The sequence below is a fragment of the Lissotriton vulgaris genome, chromosome 5 (genome assembly GCF_964263255.1).
Source record: "Lissotriton vulgaris chromosome 5, aLisVul1.2, whole genome shotgun sequence".
Lineage (NCBI taxonomy): Eukaryota > Metazoa > Chordata > Amphibia > Caudata > Salamandridae > Lissotriton > Lissotriton vulgaris.
This window is the reverse complement of record NC_141693.1, coordinates 890,214,014-890,238,365: the sequence shown is the minus strand read 5'-3', so window position 1 is coordinate 890,238,365 and position 24,352 is coordinate 890,214,014. Positions and strand designations below refer to the sequence as shown.

The window sequence follows — 24,352 nt, the reverse complement described above, 5'->3', positions numbered from 1 at the left end:
CAAGTCCATTCAGGAACAGCAGTCTTTGTTAGGTGAATGGTAAAAAAAGAACCGTTTTCCATCACAAGGCAGTTAAAAATGTTGCTCTTTGCTAAACAAAAAGTACTGATTGGAATTATACCAAACTTTGATAAAAATCTTGTCTTGTCAGTAGTTTTGAGAAATGTGTCTTACAAAAGGTGTTGGTTGAGCTTCAAAGGCTTAGTCTTCTGTATACGTTAATGTTCTACCCTAGAATTATTCGTGTATCCATCTAGATCTGAGACGAAATTGAGCATTAAAAAGGATTAAAAACGAATCTAATAAAAAAGTTTGGAAAATATTCAAATCTGATTGGACAAGGGAGCATTTTCCCAATTGCCATTGATGGATCTCTAAATGCCACCAACCTGATTTGCATTACAAAAACAATAAAGTACTGCTTTAATAGAAGGCGCTTTTTTAATGCAAGGACTCTCTGTTAATCCTTGAATGGCGGTTTTAGTGAAAAAAATTAACTGAAGTCATGTGAGGGTTAAGTGTATGCACCTGACTATGGTACAGCTCAGAGCAAAAATAACGGGGCTGTAAATGCCAAGGAAAAGTAAAAAAAGAGCATTTTCCTTGTAAGCCCCTCCCACGTGCCTCATAACAGGTGTTGGAGAACCGGGCCTTATGGGCCTGGCGGCGCAGGGTACACCTTTATATCTCCGAGTTCACCTGCCTTGTCGGACAGAGACACAAGACACTCTGTAAGGCGTAGAAAACCAGGTTTATTAGCTGCAGCTAAGCACAGTTGTCCCAGAAGTACAGAGTAGGTTCTCAGGAGACTGCCACTTTATTCCGTGGCGCACAATCTTTTATTGCACACATATTTACAACGTATACTCCCAATACATACAAGGCTAGCCAATAGGAAAAGTTGGATAACAAGCTATCAAGTGTCCCAAATGCGCCCTTCTTTCAGACCCTGTGTGTTACCCCTCCCCATAAGTTAATCAGTGCTAGTGCCTACAATCCAATTTGCAGGTGGCAGGACGTATTTGTGTGCCTCAAAGGATAGTTATGTAACAAGAGAATACAAGGAGAGAATAGCGAAGGCCAGTCGGATAAGATAAAGTAAGGAAAGAATAGGGGAAGCCAAATAGTCAGTCGAGACAGGGATCAATCAACCCAGACATGGATTAGTGAACTCAGCCAGACCCTGACATCGGTTTCGTTAACAAGGGCAGGGGATTACTTTTTAACAGAAGAGACACGTAGCAGCTGGAAAAGGCAAAAACACTCTGTTCGCCGTGCTGCCTGAGTGAGGGCAACACAAAATGGCGACGGGACACAAAATGGCGGCCGAATACGGGATGAAGTCGAAAACCAAAGAACCTCAGACCCTCCTTTTGCCATTACTCAGGCAAAACACAAAGGTCTCAAGTTAGTCTGAGTTGATGTCAATGGCCATGAGGTCGTCGAGCTGTTGCTGCAACATAATTTTAATGTTCTCTGGTTTTCTGTGACACAGGCCTTGAGACACACATGGTGGCACAAAGACTGCAGTTGGTAGGGCCACACTGTAAACAAAGACAACAAGAAAAAATGATGGCCAAAACCATTCCAAGGAAGGTTAATAACTTCCATCCCCATGTGGACAGTAATCCCCAAAACCATCCTATCACAGACAAATCTCCCGTGTCCTGGTGAATAGACTCTGAAATTACGTGCAATTTAGAGATGGCTTTGTATACCGTAGGGGCATTATCAGGAATAAAAATGCAGCAACTAGACCCGATCAATTTACAGACTCCTCCATGATCTGCAAGGACAATGTCTAAAACCATCCGGTTCTGCAAAGTCATAACGCGGTCCGCCTGAAGATCGGCTGTTAGATTACTCAAGGCTCCAGAAGTCACATTTATGGTAGCCTCAACAACACAAACTAACTGTCTAATGTTTCTGCTATTGGCCATTGGGTCCCAGAAAGGAAGAAACCCTTTGATAAAGTTGCCTCCTTCTTGTCCTGCTTTGTCCTTAGAATCGATAACCCCTCTGCCATATCTTTTTCTGTGATGACCTGAAGGAGCAGTGTATGTCGGGGGGAGAAGAAAAGCCACATAACACGTTCCTGAAAAGTAGGTGGGAAGCCACGTGTAGGCTCTGTCGTGACAGACAAAATATGTGCCTTGAAATGGCACTAACGGTGAAGAAATCTGAGGTGAGTAGATGTATGTATGGGAACAAACACTCTTTTCCTGTTGGGTTTTAATATTTTGACCATTTATCTGCAGACATGAATTACCTCGATGAGGTACGGTCCAAATTGGTGTGGATCTCCTTCGTCTAGCCTTATCTGTGAGGCTAGTAACGTAACGAGTCACGTTCCAACCGTCATACGCTCGTTTCTCATCAACGGGAATCTTACCAATTTCGGCAATTCTAGTCATGGTCACTATTCCCTTTATCAAAGAACTATGACTAAAATCTGCTCCACCACCATATGGACCACCAGGAGAATATCGAAGTTGATTCTGGTATACATTGGAAAACATGGCCAAATAGGCCCAAGCGGAACCTTCGTAAGAAAACGGAAGGACTAAATATGGCATCCCTCTCTCTGTGTTATGGGGCATGAGTCCACAAACCCAACAGTCAGTAGAATTGACTACCAGTTGATGCTGATGCAACAACTGGATGAATGAATTGTTAAAGTATTCTGTTCTCCTAATTTGCTCGTGCTCTGGGACCTGCTTAAACTGTCTGGCACTGACCTGCAACATGCCACAGGAACTCCTGGTCTCTCGCCGCCGCATCCCGCAGGCTGCCGAGGAGAGGACCAGGAGACTTCATTACCCAGGCTCCCCGGCGTCGCCGCAATGTCACCTGTGCGCTCGGAGGCGCGATAAATCCCGGCCAGCCCCCGCGACGCGGGACCGTGCGCGGATCTGCGCCGGGCTAAGCCCGGGCAAAGGGCGGGCCGTCTATGGCCGTCCAAGGCTGTACAAGACTGGACTGGGCCACCCCTCTAAAATCCGTCAGAAGACTGGTAAGACTCTTTCTGTGGCCTGAGGGGTGGAGCTCCTCAATATATTAGTATTAGTATCGTACCTGACATACATATATACTACGCATTATGGCTCATAATACTGGAAAGGGGAGTAAAAGTGTGACGCGCGAACCGGGAGGAAGCTTAACTGGGACATTGGACAATTTCTTTACGAGAGCTGCTGGGGTCCTTGAGAGGGAAATTGCCCTCATGGAAAAACGACTATCCCTAGAACTTACAAGTGTGAAGCGATCCTCGCTGGGCAACCTGAAAAATGTTGTAACACCGGATCACGTTGAACCCCAAAGATTGATTACAATCAGCTCTAGCCCTCAGAATCGAACACCTGATAAAAAAAAACTCATTAATATGGGGAGCTAATACAATGTCTCTGGACATTTCTTCCTGTACTAGTATGTCCTCGAAGGGATTCCATCCCATTGTAGCTAGGAAAAGTATACAGCCCGCTGATTTAAAAACAAAAACAGCCATGTGTCCCAAACAGCTGGGCAAAAGAAAGAGGGGAGGGGGTCGCCAACTAGGTAGGAAACCAAAAGTTTCCAAACTTTCAGGGAATTTGGGTATACCTGCCCCTAGAAAGGCCACCACCATGCCTATTACTACAGAAATGAGCTCCTTATTATCCGACACTCTGAGATACCCGCCCCAAATTAATGCCCAACCAATATCAAATGATGTAGAACTGACCACTAGCAATATGATACACTTACTTAGATCATTTACGCTTCCCCTTATTGAAAGATTGAAGAAAATCAACGGAAAAATTGAATGTCCTGAGTGAAGTTACCCTAGACAACACACGCAAGCTGGCCAATCTTGCACCATCGGTGCAAAATAGGGGTACGGGGCTTGAGTGTGGCATACTCACAGGCCCTAAAGTACCGGTCAACACTTGCCCAGCGCCCAAGGCTGTACCGGATGATTTGAGGCCACATGATAATAGTAAGAGGTTACCGGTCAGTGGCCTAGTACACAAACCTCCATCAGGGAAACGAATCACAGCAAACATTCTGAACACCGAGCATACCCCACAACAAGCATCAAGAGAAAGCAAGGGCGAGGGGGGTGGCGATAGCTCAGAACGTATGGATAATCGGGCTCCCTTACCGGTTATTAACTTACCCCCTGAAAGCTCACCACTGGTACTGGTGCTGGGTAATGTCCCACCTTTAAATAAGGAAAACAAGGGAGAATTATGGTCAACTAAAAAACAAGGTGGTTCATTGGCTAGGAAAAACACGACACTGGATAGCAGGATAGGGCAAAACGTCATAATGGCCCGAAGGGTGGCCTGGTTGGACAGGACACAGAAAAGTAATACTGGGGATTGCGTAGTAATTAACTTCGATAACCCAGAACCAGTAGGGAGTATATTAAGGGAGGTTATGTTTAGTGCAGGGACACAGAACCAAGGAATTGAGATTCTACCATTAGAGTACTTCTACAGGGACTTGAATAGACCAAGACCCAATGGATGGAACATGTGGACACAAAATAGGTTACCATATCAACAAGTACCGAAGGGCTGGGGATACCACAGAATGAGGCACCAGTATCAAATTAACCAGGGGGTGAGGGCCCTATCCCAGTGTTTGAAGGATTAAATAGGTTTGCAGTACTTTCTGGCCTGAACGACTGCGACTGACTGGGTAGTGGCAAAATCAAAGCAACTGCTATCTATAAAGACAGCTATGTCCCCCGGGTCTGGAGGATGCCCACTCAGATTGTATCCCATGACCAGGCTGATCGGGTGAAAAATGCTGCATGGGTACCACCAATAGAGTGCCAACTGGGCTGCATGATATCGCATACACCCAAACTCAATATAGCAAAAAATGATAAACATAGGACCAGAGCAACACCAGGGAATGAAAGAGGTACCACATCAGTGAGTCTTGAAATTAACGATGGCAAGGATAAGAATGATGCTGAATGGGGGGGCTCGACGGTAGAGGGGCAGAGGAGTAGTAAATCATGCCCAATCCATAAATCCCTTGTACAGCAGGGTGGTCAAGTGAGGGTTGTGTCTTGGAATGTTTGTGGGTTAGAGAGTAAAATATCTAACACCATCTGGGGGAGTTTTTGCAGAATATTGATATTCTATGTATTCAGGAAACCTGGCTCCTAAATGAAAAACACCTAGATGGTTTTCAGACCTTTCACATCCCGGCAGTACGCTCTATGCATGGTAGGCACAAGGGAGGCATTTGTATTTGCATTTCCAACTTGCTGAAGGTAACAAAGATTGTTAGTAGAAATTGCTCTCACTATTACCAACTGGTTTCTGTTACTTTAAATGCCAGTGTAGAGTTAGTTATGGTAAACTTCTACAACAACATAAAAAAGGCAGATTATGTAGAAGTACTTAACAATTTACAAGTGGAATTAAATCACCTAAACTTACTGAAAGGAAAAGACGCTGTATTGATGTGGGTGGGCGACTTTAACATTAACATATGTAATTTTGATACTTGTGGATTTCAGGGATACGGTCGGGAAGTAGGGGTGTGCAGTAGTCACTTCACGCACTCTGATAGAGGCGAGAAAATTAACAGCATTATGGCCAATCTGGACCTCGGCTTTGCTAACATGATGTGTTCCCCCAAGGTTGAGTTTAGTCCTACCTTCTTAGCTAGGGAGTTTCAATCCGTTATTGATTTTATCATCGTACCCAACAGGTTTTCCAGTTGGGTGGAAAAATTCGAGACCCATATAATTGGCCTGAGTGATCACCTCCCCCTTAGCGTGACTATAACCATTCCCGAGAGTAACAATGCCCCACAAATGAGTCTTTGGTATGGACGCCACTGCCAAAATGGGGTGGTTTAAAATGGAGCATCGTAGACCCCAAGAAAAAATCCACTGAAATTGTGGCAAAGGCTTTAGCCCATATAATGGTTTGTCTTGATGAGAACTCTAACATGGATAAAACCCTGGAGGCTTTCTCCCATATTACAACTCTCATTCAGGAAACACTAACTAGGGCACATACCAGCAAGACTAATAAAAGTAATGGCTGGTTTGATTCTAAATGCACCAAGGCATATTCTGCCCTGAAGGTCGCTCTAAGTAACAACCCAAGGGACCCGGACGAAATTAGAATATGCAGAAAGGGATATAACTCTGCAAGATGCCAATGGAAAAAGGAAATTAAAGAGCAAGCATGGCAGAACTTGCAGAGGGCTTCGCAGTCCAGAGATCCCAAATTATTTTGGCAGGCAGTTAATGCCCCCTTTTTCACTAAGAAAGATATAGCGAGAATTGAAATTGCAATAGATGAGAAAACATGGATTGATTTCTTCTCAAATGTCTATAAGAACACGGAAGGGACTATATTAAATGAGGCTGTGGTAAATGGGTATCCTTTAGTAGACCATCATTGCCCGATAGTCATGGAGATCTCTCCCGAGGAAGTCCAACTAGCAATAAATGCTAGTAGAAACAATAAAGCCCCGGGTCCTGACGGGATCCCCAATGATATTTATAAAAACGAACATTGAATTATGGGCCCCACTTTGCACACGGGTTCTTGAAGCTTGCTGTGCTAAAGGTTTCATTAAAACATGGTCAGAATCGGTGATAATACCGATATATAAAAAGGGGGATAGGGAGAGTCCAGCTAATTATAGACCAATATCCCTATTAGACTCCCTCATGAAAATTGCAGGTAGAGTGGTATTAAACAAAATGTAAACGGGGGCTGAGGAGTATGGCGTATTAAGCCCCGTCTAGTATGGTTTCCGTGAGGGCATGGGTACCGTGGAGCAGGTCCTAAACTTTGTAATGTTGCAGGAGAAATATACCCAGGCCAAGGAAGGCCAACTGTACGTAATTTCGTTGACCTCTCAGCCGCTTTTGATTGCGTGCAACATCTCAAGTTGTGGCAAATATTTGAGGAAATGAATGTAGAGCCTGCCATTGTGTTTTTTCTCCGGCAGCTCTATTCAGGGGCAACAGCTAAGGTGAGGCACGGGTTGAGGGGGGAGTGTACAGGGTCTTTCCGCATAGAGAAGGGGGTGAGACAAGGCTGCGTTCTGGCCCCCTTTCTTTTCTCCCTATATACGAACAACTTGGAAGAGACATTGGGGGCCAGTAAAATTGACTCACCGAGTTATGGTAAAAAACAGATTGTCTCCCTTCTCTATGCGGACGACGCGGTATTGATGGCTAGAACCAAGGTGGGTGCCCAGAAGGCTCTACTTAAGTACGTAGAATTTATGGAAGCTAGGGGCCTTAGAATTAATGCCAAAAAGTCGTTCGTGATGCTCAGTGGTAAAGGTCGCGCCTCTTGTAAGCACCTTAAAGTGACAGGACTTAAAATTGAACATACCAAAACTTTTCCCTACCTGGGGGTAACAATCGATAGTTCGGGCTCATGGGGCCTTGAGGTTAAGAACAGGACTCTATCCTTCAAACGATCTATTGCGGCACTGATGCACTTTGCGACCAAATTAGTCAAACGACCCCCTGAAATCATGCTAAATATCTATGTGGCCAAATGTAGAAGTATAGCGTTATACGGGGCAGGAATCAGGGGGTACCAGGATACATCCTCTCTGCAAACAGCAGAAAACAAATTTTTTAGATACATGTTAGCTCTTCCTCAGGGTACTTCTGTTTTTAATTGTCACTCAGAATTAGGCATGGACTATATTTCAGACTTGATCAAACTGCAACCCATTTTGCTCTGGCGGAGAGTATGGGTATAGGTATCAAATGCCCTTGGCCTAAATCAAGACATTATTAGGGATACCATGGGCTTGGACAAATCCAAGCGAATTCGATGGCTTGAGAATGTCAGGAAAACGCTAACTGACCTGCAAAGGCCAGAGCTATTTAGTAACCCAGAATTGATCTGTGGAGTGCCAAAGAAAGAACTAAAAAGGCTATTCATGGACCATTTTGTTTTGTTAACACCTTGGCTGCTGTGACTTTTCCCCTCCTGTGCTGACATTATTTGAATACTATAGTTTCATGACGAGCTGAGCTCGTCATAAGCACAGTTCAACTGTGCCTCATGACGAGCTGAGCTCGTCATGAGCATCAAAAGGGTTAAGATGCTCAGCGGAGCTCACAAAGAAAACTGTAGCTCAACATCAACTGTCACTGCCTTGCTACGCAATACAACCTTACCTGACCCTCTGTACCATGGGCTTCGATCGTTTTATTCTGACCAGGTTTAGGTTTGATTTATTTCACTGTCTGGTTACATTTCCAACCTGGTCGGGAATCTTAGATTTATGTCCATTTGATAATATGTCAACGCAATCTACTTTTCATGTGGTGTTATTTTGCAAACTGTATGAGAAGGAACGTAGCAGATGGATCAAGCCATACTTGATATATGGAGCGTGGCGGCAATGCAGGCCTGCGTACCTTAGTCTACAACAGCTGGGAAATGTTACATGTACCATGGTCATGACGGGCTTTTTAAAAAGTGTCCTGAGGAAACGTAACTTACTGATTAGCTAATTTCGCTACATGATGGACTAATTACATGCTGATTTAATACTGTTTTTATCATAAATGTTATTTAATGTCAAATGAAATTTTATGATGTGTATATATATGTACTGTTGTTTTTTATGATTTTATACTATGAAAATCGAATAAAGCTAATCTGGATCTGTATGGAACTGATGCGGGGAGGCAGTAGTAGGATAAGAAACAGAAGTAGGAACAGGTGCTTGCTGCATAGTGTGAACAACCCAACTCACACAAGCCAATACAATACATGAACATATTAAAATACACAAGGTTACGCCACATGGACTAAACAACAATTTCTTATATTAACTTTTCATTTCTTGCTTTTTATCATTCTTTTCCACTTTAATATCCATTCTCTAAAGCGTTGCTCATGGTAATCATCCTAGATCACTTAGTTGTGATTATTAGCCGTCCTATGACACTGCAAGTCCTGCAGACCTACTGTCACTACTCAGGTCACAGCCTAAGACTCCTACCGTGACCCTGCAACTTGATGGATAGTGAAAAGAAATGTCTCTTAAAAATATAACCAGAAAAAGAAAAGAGAAAAAGTTCAATTGTTCTTAATCAGTCTAGGTCTTAGGTTGTACCTGGTCTTGTTAGGTATCGTTTGCTCTCGAAACAAAGTCTCTGAGTTCATTGTGTTCAATCGCAAATGTGAGGGTACAGCTTCTTGCAACACGTCATCGTCTTCTTTTTCAGACCTCGTCCGATCCAGACGTGCACTACTGAAAGGTACCAACCGAGGGACCCTTTCGCTCTCACTATCACCTATACCCTTGCGGACCCACTGGTCAAAAGGCAAAGGCAAAGGTACCCTTTTGCAGTGAACGCCATGAAACCAATTCTTCTTTCCGACAACTTTTACTGCTGTACGTGTTACTAAAAGAACTTGCCGAGGCGGCCCCCAACGAGGTTCCAATTTCTTTTTCCTCTGAAAATTCTTCAGGCAAACCCAGTCTCCGGGTTGGATGGAATGACCTGGATATGCGGAGGCCTCCGGCAAAGCGTTTTGAACCTGTTGGTGAAGAACACGCAATTTAGTGGTGAGGTCATGTAAGTAGTCAATCAACATAGGATACGGAATTTCGGAGTACTTTTTAGGTCGAGGCACTCCCCAGACGTTGGCTGGGCGCCCAAAAACGACCTTGTATGGGCTGAGTCCTAAGCGAGAATGTACAGCTGTTCTTGTAGATAAAAGTGCCAAAGGTAAAGCGTCCGGTCAAGCAAGACCCGTGCTGGCCTGAATCTTTGCCAGTTTGAGCTTGAGAGTGCCATTATAGCACTCTACCAAACTTGCTGACTGAGGGTGGTTCGCCGCATGGAATTTCTGCCTAATATCAAGACCCGCACACACCTTCTGCATAATTTGCCCTACAAATTCACTTCCATTATCACTCCAGACAATTCGTGGCAAACCAAACCTCGGGAAGAATTCCTTCAAAAGGACTTTGGCAGTGGACAAAGCAGTATTGTCCTTTAGGGGGTTGGCCTCTATCCATTTGGAAAAGGCACACACCACCACCAAAACATACTTAAGGTTATTACAACGTTCCATATGAATGTAATCAATTTGTAATACCTCAAAAGGCTACGTAGGGGCAGCAAAATGACCTGCCGGAGTTGGGGTTCCCTTTTCCTGGATTATGCATCAAACAAACGATACAATGTTTCACCACATTTTCCGCACATTTAGAGATTCCTTCATTCTGCCATACTGGAGCCAGAAGTTTGCATATCCCTTTTAGCACTAATGTGGGCTGGACCATGCGCCATAGTAACTACAGGCAGAACATAGGCTTCTGGTAACAGCCAACGCTGATGTTCTGACAATTCCATCCAACACCCTGTCGCGTCCAACATTCCCGTACTTTCTCTCCACTTACTCATTTCCTTTTCAGTAGCCTCTTCTTGAATCATTCTCACACTTTCTATTGTGTCCTCACATATTGCTCCTTCTCTGACCCATCTTGCAGGGCCTGCAACACACATGCGACCCACATCATCAGTGATCCTTTTATGTGCACTACACTTCACTATTGCTATTTGGGTAGGGAAAGCAAGTGATTCGAGAAGGTCAGTTACCAACTGACCAACTGGCCATGCTGTATCTTAGTCCCATGGGAAGTAAAGAATCCTCTTTCCTTCCACAAACGACCGAAACTATGAGCCACGCCAAAGGCGTATTGGCTATCGGTGTAAACATTCACTCTCTTTCCCTTAGCCAACACACACGCTCTAGTCAGGGCAATCAGCTCAGCTGATTGGGCTGAATTCTGTGTAATGCGTGCCCTCTCCACTACTGTATACAAGGTGGTAACAGCATAGGCCGCAGTCGTCTCGCCATTGGGAAGCTTGAAACAAGACCCATCCACCCATAGGATCCCATCCGGGTCCACGAGTGGTGTATCTTTTAAGTCTATTCTGCCTTTCGTTTCCTCCTCTGTACGGAGAAAACAATCATGTTGTTCTTGAGTTTCTTTCTCTTCTGGAATGGGTAACAGTGTTGCTGGATTCAAAGTATTACACCGCCTGATGTGTATATGACTAGCCAAGAGCGTCAGCTCATACCCAGACAAGCGGGCACTCGTGAGATGTTGTGTTTTTGTTCTGTTCAAAAGAGTATCAACTGCATTTGGTACCATAACAACAAGAGTGTTATCCAGTACCAATCCAGCAGATTAACGAATGGAGATCGCTGCTGCTGCTGTAGCTCTGAGACAACTAGGCAATGCCTTGGCTACTGGAATCAATGTAGCCGAAAAATAGGCACATGGCCGCTGTTTGTCTCCAAATTGTTGTGTTAAAACTGTCTACGCACAACCTTCTCTTTCATGAACGTAGAGTGTGAAAGGCTTACTGTAATCCAGAGTACCTAACACAGGGGCAGAACACAAGGCAGTACGTAAGTCAGAAAAACTCTTCTGACATTCGTCAGTCCAAGGAAGAGGTTGGGGTGTGTCTTTCAGAGTAAGTTCCAGCAGAGGTTTAGCCAACAAAAAAAAATTTGGAATCCACTGTCTATAATAAGAGGTAATTCCCAGAAAGGTACGCACCTCCCTTTGCGTGGATGGTACAGAAATGTGTGCGATTGCTTGAATACATTCTGGGATCAATCGTCTTCCCTCCTTCGACAAGAGATGACCTAAGTAGGTAACCTCTTGGCTGCAATATTGTAATTTAGAGGGTGACACCTTGTGATGTAGGTCAGACAAATGACGCAAAAGTAAAACAGTCACATTCTTACAAACATCCTCCGAATCAGCAGCATCTAACAAATCGTCCACATACTGAATAAGAGTGGCACCTGTGGGCAAAGTGAAAGCATCGAGCTGAGATTTTAAAGCCTGATTATAAATTTAAGGACTCTCAAAATAGCCTTGAGGTGCACGTTTGAATCGGAAACTTCGGCCTCCGAGAGAGAAGCCAAAAATATCCCTACTCTCCTCGGCAATAGGAATGCTGAAGAAAGCATTTTTGAGGTCAATAACTGAGAACCAGGCAGCTGAAGCAGGTATCATTGTAAGCAAGGCAGTGATATCTGGGACGACAGGAAACTGGGGGACAACAATTATGTTGACCTCCCGAAGATCGATCACAAAACGATATACAGGAAGCTGAGAAGGATCAGTGCGTTTAAGAACAGGTAAAACAGAACTATTGCAAACATTTCCTCTTGTTTCTTCGACCACACGCTTCTGAACCAGATCATAGATAATGACCAACAAAGCTCTTTCACCATCGTTGGAAATTTTATACTGAGGAATGCGTGGTAATTTAACATTAGGCTTGACAGTAACCACGTAAGGTGGAATTTGGAGCAGACCAACATCATTCGGACCCGTGGCCCAAAGCGCAGCAGGAAGAGAATGCAATTCAGGTGGGAGTTGGTCGTTGGAAAAATACATAGAAGAAACCAACTTCTCACCTAGAGTAAGATGTACACCAGAGGGGGAACAATACAATGTTGCATGAAGACGTTTCAATAGTCCAAACCCAGCAAATTCTCGCCAAAACCAGTCGTTAAAATGAGCGGGCCTCCAAATCATAAGGACCAATCGAAATAGGCAAAGGGTAAAAACCGGGTTACTAACTGGGGCGCCAGAGAATCCTACAGAAACATTTGTTAAGCCAGACAAAGATGCCCCAGGGAGTTTGGAGTGAATGATAGAACTTCGCATTGCACCAGTATCCAAAAGAAATGGCTCTGAAACACCCAATGCAACAACTTCAAAATAAGACCCATTCTGATCCACTGGAACTGATACGACTCCCTTGCTATGTCCATGGCTGTCCTAGCTAGTATGAAAATCCTGATTCTCACTTTCAACACAATAGACGTCATTATAATATTGCGCAGACTGAGTATTCTGCTGGTCAAAGTAATTCATAGAATTCTGAGGGGGAAAGGAACGCTGTCCATGAGACAACTCACCTCGCCCTCTACCTCTGGGTGCTGATTGAAAACCACCACGGCCTCACGGCCCTGGGAATCCACCATTACGCTGCAATAAAACTGGACAACTATTCTTAAAATGACCTTCCTCTTTACAATAGGCACATTGATTAGGACCTAGCAAAGGTCGGGGAACAAAGGGTTCAGGTTTCTGTAACAACCGCTGAAACTGTGGAGGCTGTTGAAATTGGCGCTGAGCAGAACGAGGGGGATAAGCCTGTTGCAAAAGAACCTTTGTTTTCAATTCTTTAGTCTTTTTCTTGATCTTATCGTTTTCCTCCTTATCCCTATTCTCGTAATACTGAGCAGTAGCTAATATCTGGGCAGACGAAGAAACAGCCCATGAACTTTCAGAGTCTTTCAATTTATGCGATAATTCTGGAAGTAAATTAAATACAAATTTATCCACGAATAATTGCTGTCCACCGTCAGTACTCATATCTTGACCACTGTGGTCGATGAACGTCTCCTCGAAACGGGTAAAGAAATCGGAGACACTCTCATCTTTCTTCTGTTTACACGCAGCTAACTCATCCCAGTTAACACGTAAGGCAGGCATCATCGTTTTCATTAAAATGATGATCCTACCGGGCAATTGTGCAATCAAATCATCTGATTTAGTACCACCTACTTGTGCTGCATCCGCGGCAGTTATAGCAGCCCAATTACCACCTAAAGCTTGGTCATGGTCCTCCCTACGAATCCAAGCCCATAACGCTTGTTGAACTACATTTCCCATCAGCATATCAATATCGGCCAAATTCATAATACACGCATCAACAGTCTGGTACAGCTCTTTATAATACCCAGTGGGATTTTTACGAGGGTCCGGTAAAGACTGTTTAAGCGCCAAAACTTCAGATCGTTTCCAGGGGACATGTACCCATATACGCTGGAAATGAGCAGGGACACGCGGAATATTGCCTGCCTGTGGAACCTCTTCTCTCCATACTGGAGGAACTTCTCTCATAGGATAATGTTTCATTTTCTGTCTAACTGCAGGATCAGGTTAAAGAATAGTCTGAGAAGAAAATAAAGACCTGAAAGTGACAAGTGTCCTTACGGCGTCCTCAACTTCAGAATCCACAATACGTCCTTTATCAAATTTAGCCTGCACGTCTAACAGACCCTGGGGAGCTAAACCCAAATCCATATCCTCCCATTCTTTGACAAGATTGTCACACATAACATTAAAAACATATCTCTGCGTGGGCGCATTCCACTGGTGAAAGGTGCTCATGATATCGTCCACACTTTACTGTGGACCACTCATGATCCATTTGTGAGCAAGAGAGTCCAACGCAATTCGCTCGTCGGAATCCGGGAGTTGACTACGGGATTGCCTTCGAGAAAGAGCAGGAGTCATGTTAAAAGACCCAAAGAAGGGGGAGAAAAGGCCAGAAACAGTATCGACCAATCGTTTACGAGCTGTGGGAGAATCTGACAGTAAAACGGGAGACAAGGTATTAAGCAAATGAGGAGAGGGGCTGACAGTTACAAGAGGAACCGAGGGTAAAGGAGACTGAGATACAGAAGTCGGTGGCAAAGGAGGCGGGGTGGCAATACTGCAAGTGGCAATTGTGGAAGAGCTGGATCAACTGGCTGAACAACAGGTTGCTGGACAAGTGGTAACAATGGGGGTGCATTAGCACCTGGTACATAGGGCGGAGGCAACCTCAACAAATGGGACATTAAGGGATCTTCGTCAAGATCCTTACTCTGTGGAGAAGTAGGCAACACACGGTAACATCTATCTATTGCCATACGATGCTGTCTGTCTGAGACTTCAATCGCCCAATCAAACTCATTTTCTTTAAACTGCTGGGCAGCCTGTATAATCGTCATACCGTTCGCTTTCCTATCTCTTTTTGCCTGCTTAATTTCTCTCTGTTTGGCTTCCTTACGCCAGAGGCGGAAAGAGTCAAACATTGCCGGACGGGCTTTTCTTTTGAACAAAATTGCTTCCAGATTGTCTAATATGTCAGGCTTAAAGCTACCATTTTGTGGCCACTGCAAAACACCATCTTTCTTTGTGTATCGGATCCATGCTTCGTTAAAGGCAATGGGGCCAACACCATGTTTCGAATAGAGCTCATAAGTGGGAGTTCCAACCGTAGGAATAAGACAAGAGTCCTCTAGCCGGGAATCCCTATTGCAACCAAGACAACAAAACTTCCTAAATTTGCTAAAACCAGGCATCTTTAATTCACTGGTCTGTTTACAAACTTCAAGGGGTTAAAGCAAATAACACAGCACAAACGTACTCACCCCTTGGCTTCGGCTATTGCAATGGTCGAATAACAAACCCAAAAACAAAACAAAGAAGTGGGCGCTACCCACAAATACTTAACTAAGTGGTCTCTCACGCCAACAGAGGTCCGTCTAATGTCTCGCAATACCAGGCATCACCAAATGGGCCAAGGCAGGGCGGCAGTCACGGCAGCAGTCGCCAGCAGCCGTCGGAAAGGAGTAGCCGCGCTGCAAAAGACCGTTGGTCCACTTAGACATACAGGGGTCGCTTGACGTGGTTCGCGAATCCTCCGGAATTTTCCTGCGAGGTTTCTCACGACCCTCGGACTGAACCGCTACCACTGAAGCCGCCCCACATTGGGTGCCAGTTGGAGAACCGAGCCTTATTGGCCTGGCGGCGCAGGGATGCCTTTAAATCTCCGAGTTCACCTGCCTTGTCGGACAGAGACACAAGACACTCTGTTAGGCGTAGAAAACCAGGTTTATTAGCTGCAGCTAAGCACAGTTTTCCCAGAAGTACAGAGTAGGTTCTCAGGAGACAGCCACTTTATTCCGTGGCGCACAATCTTTTATAGCACACATATTTACAACGTACACTCCCAATACATACAAGGCTAGCCAATAGGAAAAGTTGGATAACAAGCTATCAAGTGTGCTAAATAATCCCTTCTTTCAGGCCCTGTGTGTTACCCCTCCCCATAAGTTAATCAGTGCTAGTGCCTACAATCCAATTTGCAGGTGGCAGGACGTATTTCTGTGCCTCAAAGGATTGTTATGTAACAAGAGAATACAAGGAGAGAATAGCGAAGGCCAGTCGGATAAGATAAAGTAAGGAAAGAATAGGGGAAGCCAAGTAGTCAGTCGAGACAGGGATCAATCAACCTAGACATGTATTAGTGAACTCGGCCAGACCCTGACATCGGTTTCGTAAACAAGGGCAGGGGGTTACTTTTTAACAGAAGAGACACGTAGCAGCTGGAAAAGGCAAAAACACTCAGTTCGCCGTGCTGCCTGAGTGAGGGCAACACAAAATGGCGACGGGACACAAAATGGCGGCTGAATACGGGATGAAGTCGAAAACCAAAGAACCTCAGTTTGTGGATTTAAAAAACAATGTAATAAAAAAGATGTATGTTTGCCTTTATGCTTTAGTAAATGGTAAAGAAAATTTGCAATAATTTGCGAGTCAGACATCTAAGGAGTGCTAATACTACCAGTCTTAATTAGGTTGCTGTCAATTGTATACAGCACAAACAGCAACACAAAATATTACTACCGCAAAACTGCAACACCTCAAATATATGCATGTGTTTCGTTGTTACACTTTACCAGCTCCACAACTCTGCTTTCATGGTACGGTATTAAATGTGTTGGCAGCAAGCGCTGCCTTACTTACCACTAAGGACATGTAATTAAGCCAGTCAGTAATGTTTTTTGATGTTTTCCTATCCGAGTAAGCTTTCATTTTATCTTTTTTTGCTTAATAACCTCAGCGCAGGACTCAAACTGGGACACATTCTTCTCATTGTTTGCAAGCTAGCCACCTTTTCTTTGTCCACTAGCTGGTATTTGTGTAAGTATTAAATAAACAGAGGGTTTGAAACAGAAGAACACAGTGAGACCTGTGGAGCAGGCAGGGACGGCGCTAGGCATGTGCAAGCTGTGCACCTGCACAGGGCCACCAAACCCCAGGGGCCACCACGCCAATATATATCCTTAATATATTAATCCTCTGAGGATGGATACATATTTGCGTGGTGGCCCCTGGCAGGGATTTGGCGGCCTCCGGCTCTGTTCCACTTCTAAACTCCCTGACCCCCTCCCCTATTTACTGGCCTGCGCGCTCCACCCCGCCCGGACCCCCTCTTCCGGGCCTCCTACCTACGCTCCCTGCCCAGGGCCACCATGAGCCTAGAGCCGGCCCTGGAGCAGATTCACAAAGGTTCAGGGAAAATAAGTAACTTGCTCCTTGTCAATGTTGTGCTTACTTGAGTTGCATGTTTACGTTAAAGTGGTGTAAACAGTTCACGTGGGACATATGTTTATAGTTCATCTGATAAATAAAAATTATAAAGTATTTTTTTACTCAAAAAATAAAAGTAGAGCTTGTGTTTCTGGTTTGTGAACCTGTAAAGTTGCCTATCAATTTCGGCCCATATGTACTAACACATTTTCTCATAGTCACTGAATGGGTTAAACCCCTGTTGCGGTAGCCAACATTCGCATGCCCTTCCATGTGGCCATTCCTTGTCAACTACATTGTATGCAGCTTTTGTCTGAAGTTGGATGTGAGTAGGTCATGCGTGAGCAGAAGGTCACTTTCACATGCAATTTGCACTTCCATCTCATTTTATTCATTGGTCTCCTTTTATGCACATCTTTAGAGGGAATAATTTCAAGTGTCTCTTAGTGAATCCACCAAATGTGATCTCCTGGATATGTTGGGCCATTATATCGCTTGACCGACACAAAGTTGTTGGTCCTATCATTGTTATAAACGTACCAAAAAGGATCATATAGAGACGTGAATAGGACCACCAGAGAAACATTATGTTTCTTACACCACTCCTAAAATGTATGTATACATTTTGTATTTCTGTCCAAACTATCACATTTATTGATCTATAACTCCAAAGAAAAGGGAGTATATAAAACATGTTCTAATGTCAGATCTATTCTTATCGAACAAAGGTTATGTTTTCAGGGGCAATAATATATATTTTTTATTTGTTTTTGCAGAACTGGATTTCTTGGACCAAAGGATCAGCGGATTTACCTTGTGCTCAGGGGAGTCCTCGGTTCCAGTGCAATGATTATGCTCTACTACGCTTTTCAGTCGATGCCTCTTGCGGATGCTACCGTTATTACTTTTTGTAGTCCAGCCCTCACATCAATTTTTGCTTGCATATTTCTGAAAGAAAAATGTACCCTCTGGGATGTCTTTTTTACAGTTTTTACCATTACAGGAGTGGTGCTAATTGCAAGACCGCCATTTTTATTTGGCACACAGTTTGAGTACATTGAAGGAGACTACACCACTCACCTCAAAGGAACATTAGCAGCTGTGGCCAGTGCAGTAGGTGCTGCATCTACCATTGTTGTGCTACGAAAGATGGGAAAATCTGTCCACTATTCATTGTCGATTTGGTATTATGCAATTTTTGGACTCATTGAATGCACCATCGCCCTTTTTATTATGGGTGAATGGACTATTCCTTTTTGTGGAATAGACCGGTGGTTCCTCATTGCTATAGGGCTTCTGGGTATAGGAGGCCAGACATTTCTTGTAAAAGCCTTGCAGGTTGAAAAAGCTGGACCTGTGGCGGTTATGAGAACTATGGATGTGGTGTTTTCCTTCATTTTTCAGTATCTTTTTCTCAACTACTCACCAACTTGGTGGAGTGTGGGAGGAGCGCTCTGTGTAGTGGCCAGTACAGCAGGTATTGGAATTCGGAAATGGTACAGCTATTCACAAATGACTAAAGAAAATGAAATATAGCAACTTGATCCTGATCATGAGTGATGGTTAGGGCCTTGGATGTACGGCTGGAAATATAGGGTCTGATTATGACTTAGGCGGTCTTGCTGCCAGCACGCAGCGGCGGCTGTCCAGAAACTGTCGCCAAGTCAGCTGCTTCTCATCCACCATATGCTGGTGTACGGGCAGCGGAGTCATGGCGGCGGTATGCTTCAGCTCTGGAAAGGAGCAAGAAGCCAATGCCAGCCATACTGCGGTGCCTCTAGCCATTCGGGCGCACTGTTTCCTTGCATTCTGTGGTGTAAGTGAAACATTGTGCACACCTGACCTGAAGGCATTGGAGGGCACTACATGAGCACCAGCTACATTGCACATGGACACATTTGCCCGCGAACCATTACTTTGGCTAATTACCTGCCTTTCCTCTGACTTTCGTATGGCAGTGCCCCCGCCAGTAACAAGTTGGCCGAAAGGCAGGTCGTGATTGGTCTGGCTGTGAGCTCCATGAGACCACCTCCATGGGGTACATCTGCCATCGCGGTAGCAGAAAATTGGGCGGTGACGGTAGTCCTGTGGCGGTGCTCCCGCTCACTTCCAGATCGGGCATTCGGACCACCAAGGAAGTGGGCGGGAGGGCCGCCAAAAATCCACAGCAGGCCCCATCCCTTTGACATCATAATTAGACCCGTAGACTTTCAGTTTAGATTTTCCAAATGCAAGTAGCGGGTCAAAATCAAATACCTAGATGTACATTCATTTGTTCATCCAGTCAGGTTTACCATAGTTTTGGTGTGCTGTCCATACCTGGAGGAGAAAAGCATGAGTAAATGATTTCCAAGCAGGTATGAAGTACACTTATTTTCTGCAGATAGCGCTTGAGTAGGCCTACCAGTTCCACAGAGAAGAAAATGGCTCTATTCGCACAAAACAGGGTAACATATGCACTTGTTTAATTAAAAAGTAACTAATTTTATGCTCTTAAACTAAGAGTAAGTATTATTCTGATATTTTACGTAAGGACTTTTTTTATTGAACACTAGGGGCATCATTAGGATGGCCGGCGGACTTTGTCTGCCGGCCATCCTCACGGTAAAAGGGACAGCCCACCATAAGGGCGGGGGTGGGGCAATTAGGATGTGCCCACCACAGTGGCGGGCGCATCCTGCATTCCTGGTATTGTGGTGGGCGGTGCACTCAGCACCGCCCGTCACAATGCCAGGAAGGCATGTTGTGCACTTCCATGCACAACATGGCAGGCACCACACGGTGCCTGCCATGTTGTACATGGAACTGCTGGGGGGTACCATAGGTAACCCCATGTGCCCTCCCCAACCCCCCAACATCCTGGGGGCCCCGCAACGGGCCCCGAAACACAAAAAACGCATGCCTTTCAGTGGCACCAATGCCGCCGCGGTAAGGCTCCCTCCCGCCGGCATCCTGATATGGATGGCGGTGTCTAGCAGATACCGCCACCAAATGAAACCCTTTTCCACCTGGTCAACTTGTTGACCGGGCGGAAAAGTGGTGGACGGTTTTTCTGTCTGCCGAGGTCCCCCCAGCCATACTAATATGGCAGGGGGAAATGGGTGGCGGGCGGGCTAGGATGTAGGGCGGATAGCCACCGCCATGCGGCGGTGGCGATCCGCCCTACATCCTAATGGGCCCCTAGGTTCTCATCCAGTAGCTCCTTGAAATCTTCATTCATACACATGCTACTTCGCTCTAGATCTTGCTTGTTGTATTCTTTTGCTTTTTGTCCTCAGCAGCTTGCAATGCCTTCTTCACCTATAGAAGCCATTTTATAGTGAAAGTTTTTTTCTACATTGCATTAAATCTTCACAAATGTGCTTGTAACTTAATTTTCATAGGTCCACAGTTAGCAAGTATCCTGATCATTTGTTTTCAGAACCTTTCAGGAAGTTAATTTTGTTGGCAATGAAAGAAAGTTGACATTACCTAGTTACTTAGCAACCTTCCTATCCTTTACCTTTAATATCTTCTACCCAAAGGCAGAACCTGTGTGGTCTCACACCTTGCTCAACCATCTTGGCCACTTGAGACCTGCCATACCATCCCCATACACTGTTAAAATCCTCTGATTTATTTCTCCAACCTCCCTCCCGTCAAAGTCTTTTCCACGTATCATTAACCTCTTCTGAAGACACATTGTTCTGAGTTACCCAGCTCAGTCTCATTTCATGACCACACATCCTACAGTCATTTTCCCAGATAAATGTTTGATATTTGAACATTATTAATACCCATGTAGTATTTCTGTCAACTCAAAAGTTTTCTCTTGCAGAGAGTGCACATTCAGGTCCATAAATGTTTGCTCAAAATATAGTGCGTGGTGGTCCTGTACTATGTTTATATCCACCTGTTGATTTACTTATCCTGCAAATTCCCTCTAGAACTGGTTCTTCACAAGTGGGCACACAGCCCTGATACCGTTTCCAGCACAGGATTCAATGACATGATTATCACAGCACTTCCTTGTAACCAGCACAAACTGACTTTACCTGCAATGCTATAAGCAGTCCTGTAATTGCTTTGCATCTTTCCACGGCCAAGGCTTTGTAACTGGACTAACACAAATTAGAACGTTGGAATGTTGGGAGCTCCTGTTCCCTTGAGGGACGGGGCCAAGATTGATTTGCATATGGCTGGGTCTGAACTGGGGTGGTGAAGTGAGCTAAAGAATGGTGATGGATTCAACCCAGATCTGTGACTGGGTGTGAGTGTCTCAAATGTTTCAGCGTTCCGGCCATCATCTCCTGGTGTTTGCTTTGTTCACCCTAAGTTGGTAGGGTATGCTCAGGAGTGAGTCCCTTGCTCACTTTGCCACTGGATTCAAGCTAGCCTGGCTGAGGGGTGTCACCCCGAAACCGGTCCCAGGATGCTTGTTTTCGGTCCAGGGAAGACTGGGCTTGGCAGTTCGGGCTGGACTGTTCCCATGAGGGACAGTGTCAAGACTGATTTGCATATGGATGGCCTGAACTGGAGTCCATCATCTCCTTGTGTTTGCTTAATACACAATAGAACCTGGTCAAGGCACATTTTAATTTCTGTGGGCACTGTAACCTGTCATTTCATGTGACATATGCATACTGTGTCGTGGACACCCTGATAATGCACCTAATAATTGTCACAATGTTAGCCTTAGTGATCCTCCCTATACCTTCAGAACCAGTATTTTTGGCACAGTCGACCATCAGAAAGCAATTCACAGCAAACAGCTATGTTGCCCAGCTTAAGAACAATCATAAAGCGGGCACAGGCATAGTGCCAAACTATATGTTTTCTGAGTGATTAGTACTAGTCATTTGACTTATCACAAAAATAGGACCCATCTTACTGCAACACACTTTGGCTATGCAACAAAGATAGACTGTACACTTAACAATCAGCTGGTAATTACAATGGGAATAGTTGCCTAAAATTCACCAAATTGTATCCTCAAGCACATTTCCTGATGATATTTGTCATAGTGTATTTGCTGACCACACGACGATTACACATTTCAAAGGCATCCATCAATCTTTTTATTTACAAAAGTAATTACATGTGTGATATTCTATGGCAGGAAGGCTGCAATCCAATTTACAACTTGTATTGGATTTCAACATTTTAAGAGTTATGTAGTCCTTACAGCTTTTGTAAAGTCAAGTTTACAATGGTCATGATTATTAGCAAGTACAATCGCAGCTGTTTAAAGACATTTTAGAACTTTGTTAAGATTGTATTTTTCACCTCTTTCATTTGTTCACAGACCGAAGGCTTTACAAGTATACCATATCTTTCAATGATGTTTTTCAAACTGCCTTATCGATTAGACCTGTCTTAGAGGAAAAGGAGTTACAATTCAATGAAAACGTTATCATGTTCTCTCAAGACATTGAAAGAAGCCACTTTCACTGCAGTTTTTTTCAATGTACTAAAGGTTTGGTTTTCGGTCATCCTCTGTTTTGACAGCCATACACCAAACCGTTGACATGTTCTCGTTTTTTTAAGTCAAATTCCCAAAGTGCGAGTTTGTCTTTAAAAAAACAAAAACAAATGACATCCACAGCCTGGGATCATTATTGTTTTTTTCCTGTCCCTCACCGACAAAGAAAAAAGAGATTGCACTGTCAACCTTAAATAGGGTGCGCTATGTAGTGTCCTTCCTCCTATCGCCCCTACTCAATCCGGACATCAGAGAAAGTATTCCATCAATAGAGCCAATGCGATATCCATTTACAGAATACTAAAAGTTCACCCATCTCTAAATGAGGCAGGGTTTGGCGGGCAGGATACTGTGTTGTGTTTGTGACAGAGCACCCACTCCATCAAACTCTAAATCAGGTTCTCTGTCTTTGTTGCTCGTTTTTTAAAACATGAACTTGTTTGAAACACTATTTGATCATGGTTTAAGGCTTGTGTCTTACGAAATACCTCTGTTGAATGTTACATGCCAACTCACTCAGAATTTCTTTCCCCTCCTCACAACTTGATTTGCTACTTTGATCGCTAACCACCCATCAAGGGGAAATCATCTGTGATAAGGAAGACGTGTTATTCAGGAGCACTCTATTTTGTCTTTGAGGTATGTTAACTCCTGCAATGGCCCGAGTGTTGGGTATTAATTTGCATGCTTTCTGACAGCAGATATGTATATATTATGTCGTAGTCCTTGTAGGAGATTAAATATTGTATTATCTTTTGCAAAGGCTGTTTCTATAATGAAAATGTATCTGATATGTTCAAGTCCATTAACGCTAGCTACTTTTAGTAGCAATAATCCTCATTACCTTAAAAAAGGGTTTTAGCCATTTCCCCAAATTGGGTCCAGCTATAGCATTTGCAATATGTGCCTCAGAAGACACTAGCTCATCTTCCTCATTGAGTCAAGTAGTAGTAATCTTCCTAGAACCCTCAAGCAGAGGTTAGAAACATGCCCTTTTAAAAAAAACCTCATTTTTAAAATCCCACAGTTAACAATTTGATGTGTGTGGCCTCAGAAACTAGACCTAGTGCACTCAAAAACAGGAAAAAGTGCAGCCTTTCTTTTATGGGGGGGACAGGGTTACTCTTTTTTTTATACAAAGCACATTAAATAATGCATAATTTAAAGACACTGTTCCAGAAAATATGTGTGAATTCAGAAGTTTTTTAACGATGCACTTTAGCTGAATCTTTCACAAGGTCCTTTCATTATTACTCTACAAATGTTGAAATTTTCATTTGGATTGGTAGTTGTGCTTGTGTGATGGACCAGCACCAAACACACTACATACTAGATTTTTGTTTACTGTTATGTCCCAGGCCCATTCAAACATTGACCCAACTGTCTTTTCATAAAGCTCCGCAAAAAGTCACAATATGAACAACTCTGACAAAACAAACCTCAGGAAATTTGATTTAGAAAGTAAACAATCTCTTTTTGCACAATCATTAATGATATGTACCTCTCTATTTCATCTCAGATGTCTCGTATGTAAAATCGAATGGTCCTAATGCCAGTCAACATATTCTATATCCTTTTTTATCTAAACAGTGAGTTAGTTTTTTTCAAATCCCCCAACTATGGTGGGATGTACTAATTGTTCTCTTTTTTTAATCATCTCTGCCTTTTCCGAATATTTTAGTATGTGTTGTTCTTTTG

At 43.9% G+C, this 24,352-nt stretch overlaps 1 protein-coding gene across 1 annotated transcript in view; it reads left to right on the top strand.

Annotated features, from left to right (window-relative positions):
* SLC35G1 (solute carrier family 35 member G1) overlaps positions 1 to 20,049 on the top strand; it is a 252,519-nt gene extending 232,470 nt beyond the window's left edge. The window contains exon 3 of the mRNA XM_086922475.1: positions 17,970 to 20,049. Coding sequence (XP_086778601.1) covers positions 17,970 to 18,729 — 760 coding nt within the window. The 3' untranslated portion in view covers positions 18,730 to 20,049. The remainder of the gene's footprint in view (positions 1 to 17,969) is intronic.
* Positions 20,050 to 24,352: the final 4,303 nt, after the last annotated feature.